The 7,139-nt window shown below is 58.7% G+C and overlaps 1 protein-coding gene across 1 annotated transcript; it reads right to left on the bottom strand.

Moving 5' to 3' along the window:
- Window positions 1–906: 906 nt before the first annotated feature.
- LOC125884643 (uncharacterized) lies at window positions 907–5,635 on the bottom strand. The gene has a single exon (XM_049569620.1). It carries the CDS (start codon window positions 5,633–5,635, stop codon window positions 1,214–1,216), a length of 4,422 nt encoding a protein of 1,473 aa, XP_049425577.1. The 3' UTR covers window positions 907–1,213.
- Window positions 5,636–7,139: the final 1,504 nt, after the last annotated feature.

Consider the following 7,139-nt stretch of genomic DNA (forward strand, 5'->3'; position numbering starts at 1 on the left):
CCGTTGTATATCCCCCGAACGTAGGGTCTGAGGCTGGGCAGAACACCCAGGTCCTCAAGTCACTCTAGATCCAGAGTGGGGGAGTGACGGCACCGCTGCCGTCTAAAGTACCAAGTTCGCCCCTTGTGCACTAGGAGAACGGCTGAGCCATCCCACGCCACAACCGGGAACCATCAGCTACATCACAACCGGTGGGAAGCTTCTTGACACCCTCCCTGAACTCCTCCTTCATGCGAGACGTTTCCGGGGGGCCCCCCGACCCTCCAGACTCCGTCCACCGGAGACCGACTGCCACGTCGGAGTCTGCTAACGGCAAAGGCCTCCCTTTCACGCCCCTCGGGCCGATCCAGTTCGGGTGCGGGCTTAAACTGCGAGCAACCTAGACGCCAAGATGTAGTCAGGAGCGAGCTGCATGACTTAAGTGACAGTATTCAACAGGTGTCATGCCCCCGTAGAACACTGAGGCCCGGGGCCCACCACCCCTCCCCGAAACCACGATGATGCCTGGGTCACCGTCACGACTACATCCCGCTGCAACCGACAGGTCTTCTGGTGGACACACCCGGAAGGTCCCTGGTAGTCCCGATCCACCAGGTAAGCGCGGCTACCTCTGTGACGGGCAGGGCCCCCAAGAATGAGAGCCGTCCCAAACCAGAGGCGGGTGTGAGTCAGACCATAAAGAAGGCACAGGCCGCAGATGTGGGTATCAGGAGTCCACATTGCTACCGACCCTCCCGTCGAGCTTCAAGAGGCTAAATCAGTGCATCGCCCCCAACACGCCCTGTAACCGGCAGCAGGCTGTCAGTCCAGCTGCAATGCCACGGACGGCTACACCTTTTTCCAACCCCCACGACCGAGTGCCGGGAACCGTCCCTAGGGACGGCTCAACCTACACCCTGCCCCGGGAGCCGTTTCTGAGTGTCGCGTACGGGCCGACATCTGTAACCGACATGGCGGATGGTCCAGCCTCCGCCCCGCATAACGACATCCACTTAAATACACCGAGCTAACGTCGACACCTGTAACCGCCGGAGAGACGGCCCAGCCTCCGCACTGCTCCTAGGTGCACTCGTTTGCTAGGTCGCTCCTGGAAGCGGCCTGGCTAGAGGCTTCTACTTCAATGGTAACTACACGCCTTATAGGGGACCCGCCGCCCTCGTCCTTCTCTTTGCGGGGCCCCTTTCGTGCTGGAGGTAGGACAAGCCTCCCCTCATCAGCCCATGAACTCACTCAAGACGTCCAGGGAATACAAGAGGGTTCTGCGACTGATGAGTTTAGCAAAGCTCCGGCGTCGAGCTTGCTTCAAGCCCAAGGTTTTCAGGAAAGTATCATTGGTCGAGGGCCATTTGCCTCTGGCACCGACCGGGAAACCGATAACCTGCACCCTCTGAACCAAAGGCACCTTCCCGAGGAGTACAGGAACAAGAGGGCGGTACTTGGCGACCTTCTCAAGCCGCGCTTCCTCGAGAGAGTCATCTTTTAACTCGTACCGAATCGTAACATCCACCACCAGTGCCAAATCACCTTTCGTGAAGACAAGGTCGGGCGCCAGAACACTCCCGGAAGGAAGGGTCCAGCGAACCTCCCTCATCACACTCCAGCCGTAGCTCTGTGCTTCAGTTTCGATGAGATCACACACCTTGTGGTGCCTCTGGATCCTGCCAAGCTTGACCTTCGGGCAGACCCCAAGTATGTGTGAACAGGTCTCGGGAGAACCCCGACAGTAGCGACATAGAGCATCGGAGGACAGTCTCCCCCTCCCTGCCGACTCTCGGGTTGGGAAGACATTTGCTCTCAGCTGAAGGGCAGCAATATACCGGCCGGGAGTGAACCCCCCCGAGTGGGGGTCCACTAGCCAGCAATTACTGATCTTGTCAGCCTCGAACATCCAAATCCCCCGCCCTTGAGATTTCAGGTTAGCCCATTTGTCAAACTCGACCTGGCGCCAATCGCACGGGACCAAGCGCCTCTTACGCGTCATAGAACTGGGGGTCCCCGTGATCCCCTCCGCAGGGAAACTTGTCTCTGGGCTAGGCCCCACCTCTCCCCCCTCCGCAGGGGGGTCCAGGCTGGGGAGTTCGTCCAGTGAACCCCCAGCTCTCCGCCATGCCCCCTTGAAAGCCTTGTACTTTATCGTTCGACGAGAAATCCACCTGACTGTTTCATCCGAAGAGTGAAACAGGTTGTAGATTCTCCGGGCTTGTATAGACGCCACGACCCTTGCCAATCTGGGAATGCCCAGTCCACCGCTGGACTTCCTCGAGTACAATAACCCGTCTGTTGTACAAGTTGGCAGATGAAGCCACGACTTCACCGCCTTTCTGATGCGTGTGTCTACTTCTGTCAGGACCGGGCCTGACACCATGCAATGATCAGCCTCGAAGATCACCCTCGGAATGGCATAGTTGACCAACAGGTCCACCCTCTCGATCGGGCCTAAGGGTGTCCCTCCGATGGCAGCTATCCACCTCTGGAGTCGCTCACCGATGCCCTTAGAGACAATCCCTGTCCACGGGTTGACTATAACACCCAGATATTTAGCGCCCTCGTCCGGCCCGATCAGGTTAAGGGGGACACCTCCCAACAGCCAGGGGGGTCGGCTGTTGATCTTGAGCGACCGCCCCACCGTCTCGGCAAAAAACCCGTGGCACTTACCAGGCTGAACCCTCATCCCGGTAAGCTCGCAGAAAGTCTCCAGGACATCCAAGTTGGCCACCATACCATCCCAGGAGCTACTCAACAAAACCAGGTCATCGGCGAATGCCAGTGCCGTAATGGATTTTCCGTCCGCCACAAATCCTTGGCCCTCGCGTTCAAGAGTCTGGACCAGTGGATCCAGAGCAATATTGAAGAGGAGGGGTGACATGGAGTCACCCTGCTTTACCCCCACCTTCATGGCGATGTCTGCAGTGTCACCTTCTGCACATCGCACCTTGGTTACACAGTCCTCATATGAATTCCTGACCAATTCCAGCATGTGTTGGTCTAACCCCTTCCGTTCCAAAGCACTCAGGAGGTGCTCGTGCGAAACAGTATCAAAGGCCTTCGCAAAGTCGACAAATACGACCCCAAGGGAGACCCTTTCTTGCCTGCTCAACCTCATGACACCCTCCAAGACCGACAGGTTTTCAGAACAGCCCGGAGAGGCTATGAAGCCCCTCTGGCGCGGATGGATAGGACACGCCGCCGTCATCCTAACCGTCAGGATCCGCGAAAAGAGCCTCAAGACCATCGACCCTATAGTGATTGGACGCCACTGGTTGACGTCCCCCAGCAGATCAGGGTTCGTGGTCTTAGGTATGAGTACCGTCCGACACCTTTTGAAGACCCTCGGCAGAGTCCCCGAGACCAACCATGTGGAGAACATGTGTGCCAACTTCTCCCCCTTGGGATCCCAACCAAGTAGCAGGGACTTGGTTATCCCATCGGGACCTGGGGAGAAACAGCCCTTAATAGCTCGTAAATTTTTCATGATCTCCAGAGGCGTTACCAAATGGCAGAACACTGAGTTATCGGCCCGTCCAAGGCCGCCGAACGAACCAAGCCCTCGGAACGGTCGGACGTCACCCCACCTGCCCTCAAACACCGCAGTGATCTCAGACAGAGGGACGGAGCAGATCTGCCCCGTTTGCCCATCCAGGACAAGAGACGCCAGCTTGGCCCTGTCTGAGTGATAGAGGCGGAGCAGGCGTTGACGGACAATCCGCCTCGACCTGCACCGCTGGACCGAACCAATGGCCGGCCGCCCGGCAGACCTCTTTCGAGCCGAATGTCCAGTTCCCATCATCCGGCCCACCTCTCGGATCAGAGTGGAGGAGGCGGAAGTGATAGCTTCCTGAGAGCAATCATCCTCCGTAATGGGGACCTCGTCTGACTTGCCGGTCTGTCCCGCCGATGCAGCGTGAAGGATCTCAAGCAACGCGTCCTCGACCGACTGCTGCGGTGGCTTGGGACTTGAGCGTTCCGATACCTGAGACCGGCGAAGTCTCCCCATTTTCCGAATGGCCTTTCTCGAAGTTCCGCACTGTGGCCAAATTTGTCTCCCTTTCTTCCCACCATCGTGAACAGTGGCCACCGACCCTGATGTCGAGGGCATGTCCAGATGAGCGGGAGTCAGCTCGTTGACCTCCTCAGGCCTCCGCTCACCGAAACCGACGTGCCGCCGATGACAGCCGTCCCGCCTCGAATCCATCCCCAAGTAGGCAGCAGTATGGGCTCTAAGCCTGTGAAGGGACCGACCTCTAACCGAGCGAAAGACCCTAGGGCAGAGGTTGCAACGCAACTTACCCACCGACAACCGGCCAACCCGACACTTAGGTATGTGACAGGAGACCTGGTGCCGGTTAGGTCGGGACATCCCACACCTGCCGCAAGCCCACAGCACAGACTCTACCCGATGAACCAGGCCCAGATGGGACTCCAGCTCCCGAGCAGTGCCCGGCTGCTTACCACAAAGCCCACAAGGTTCCAAACCGGGCAGACGGACAGTATACGACTTCACACCAGCATCAATTGGGTCCCCTGGATCGCGCACGAGACTAGTAGAAGACAATTGGGGTGGCTGCACGCCTGGAAGCCCACTACCACTGGATCCAGGCTTTGATTCGACACACCCCCTTGGTCGATGTCTTCGAGCGGTGGGCTCGCCATCCGCCGGCCGAGCTATGGGCTGTTTGCGTTTTTGAGGGTTATGAGAACCCTTCACCCCACTTGTCATCGTGAGGCGCCTCCCTACCAGAGGATCTGAAACAGATCCCTGGCTTGAGGACGCAGGAGTCTCCTCAGCCAACAAGTGGCTAGGGTAAGGACAGTCAGGCAGAGAGGTTACGACAGGACCGGGGGAAGGAATCGCCGCACTCCTCCGATCCTCTCTCTGCCTATCTCCCAAAGAGGGGAAGGCGAGCGTTCGCCTCCACGACGATGACATGCGGACACGACACCTAAGAGACCTGGGCGTGGACCCAGCCTCCCAGGCACCGGCCGCCGCCACATCACGGGGGCTACTGACTCTCGCGTTCGAAGGGGGCGGGGGGGTGCTCAAGGGTGAGTCCCGGAGGACTGCACCCCTGGTCGACCGCAGGTTGTACCGCCTCTGGAGGGGAGAGAACGAATTAAGGCGCCATGCCAGGGAGGGTGATAGGCCTCCCAGGCCTGCTCCAGTCCTCAATCCCCCCCTCGGGCCGGCACGAGCACCGCCGCCCCCGGACCTGGACTTCAAGATCCTTCTGGTTGCATTCACGTTGGGGGAAGAGTAAGAGTCATGGGGCGGAGGCACCGCGCCCCCACGACTCTCCCCAACAGTCTCTCTCAAGGAGGGGTGATGCTGCACTGTCGGCAGAGGCGAGAGACGAACCCGACACCGGAACGGTCCGGGTGTAGACCCGGGGCTCCAGCACCCAGTCGCCCCCACCCCACCTAGGCACTCATCACCAGCGTTCGATTGAAGCCAGGCGCCTTGAGAGGGATGCCCCGCGACATACCCTCTCTGCGAGCGCAACAGGTACCGCCCCTGGGTGGGGGGCAGCCATTTAAGGCGCCAGGCCGAAGAGGGCGTTAGCCCCCTCCAACCGACGCCCGCTGCCCGCACCGACCCCAGAGAGGCACCGGCGCCTGGACTCCGAGTCCCGGGTTTCATCCCACTCTCAGGGACTACTATAATCAGTAACAGAGTAGTACTCTAGTTACAATGGAAACACGCCAACCAGCCAACTAGACAACGAATACGCACTTAGAAGATAGCGGGTCTTGCACCCTGACCTATCACAGCCGTTTACCCACAACGAACCACCGCAGCCTCTGGTACACCACCAAAGGCAGAAAGAAACAGGTGCCAGAGAGCTGGGTAGGTTCGAACCGCTCAGACCTCGTGCCAAAAGGAAAAATTGTTCGACTGAGGAAATTACGGAACATCTTAGCCGTCACCGCAGACGTTGCCCGCGGACCGCCACGTGGAGGCGAGTTCCAACCGACTGTGACCGAGATACACCACCACTATCCATATGTATCCGGCCAATATCCGATACTTTGTTTTAATTAAACAGTCGGATTCCCCTGGTCCGCAGGGTTAGGGTTACGCACTTACTCCCGCCGTTTACCTGCACTCATGGGCCACGGTGGGTGAACGGCGGGAGTAGGTGGGACTCTCTTAAGGTAGCACTGGTGATGGAGTACCAGGGGCGCGCAGAGGGGGGAGAGAGAAACCCTGGAAGGGAGAGATGACACAGTCAGGCTGTGTGGGGCTTGGCTACTTTAAGAGAGCCATAGTTACTCCGCCGTCTTATCTCGTGCTTATCCGCGCCCCCGCCGAGGTTTGGCATCACACGAGATCCGTGGACGCCCTTATTCTCACATGTGGTCCGCCCGTCGGGTGAATACCCTAGGCGCCACGAGTTTACTGCCTGCCGGCAGCGGATTCCGCCAGAACTTTCGCTCCAAAGGGAAAAGAAGAGTAACAAGTGCTCAGTATGTGTCCCATGAATCCAAGGACTGTCTGAACCATTACCAATGCTTTGACATGCTCCATTGCACGCCAGCGTCTGGGCAGACGTAACTAGGTCTATCGGTCCGTTGTATGTCCCCCGAACGTAGGGTCTGGAGATGGGCAGAACACCCAGAGCTCCAAGTCACTCTAGATCCAGAGTGGGGGAAACCTCGGGTAATCAATCCGGGGCCGAGCGCCACTCGGACGGCACGCCCAAGTAGCTCGGGCCCCATGTGCACTAGGAGAACTTCGAAGGCCATCCCAGCATGTCACCAAGGAACTAACCAACTCGCCCAGCCGGTGGGAAGCTTCTTACACCTTCCCTGAACTCATCCTTCATCTGAGATGTTTCCGGGGGGCCCCCCGCCCCTTCAGGGTCCTGTCCACCGGAGAAATGCCACGGCAGTGCCCTCCACATGCGGCAAAGGCCCCCCTTCCACAACCCTCGGGCCGGTCCAGTTTGGGTGCGGGCTTAAATTGCGAGCTCCGAGACGCCAAGATGTAGCCAGGAGCGAGTTGCATGACTTATGTGACAGATGTTGAACAGGTGTCATGCCCCCGTACAACACTGAGGTCCGGGGCCCACCACCCCTTCCCGTAACCACGATGATGCCTGGGTCACCGTCACGACTACATCCCGCAGCTTCAGACAGGTCTT

The sequence above is a fragment of the Epinephelus fuscoguttatus genome, linkage group LG24, assembly GCF_011397635.1.
Source record: "Epinephelus fuscoguttatus linkage group LG24, E.fuscoguttatus.final_Chr_v1".
NCBI lineage: Eukaryota > Metazoa > Chordata > Actinopteri > Perciformes > Serranidae > Epinephelus > Epinephelus fuscoguttatus.

Excerpts from the sequence above, each read along its gene's own strand:
- LOC125884643 (XM_049569620.1), bottom strand. The coding sequence starts at position 5,635 with ATGAAACCCGGGACTCGGAGTCCAGGCGCCGGTGCCTCTCTGGGGTCG.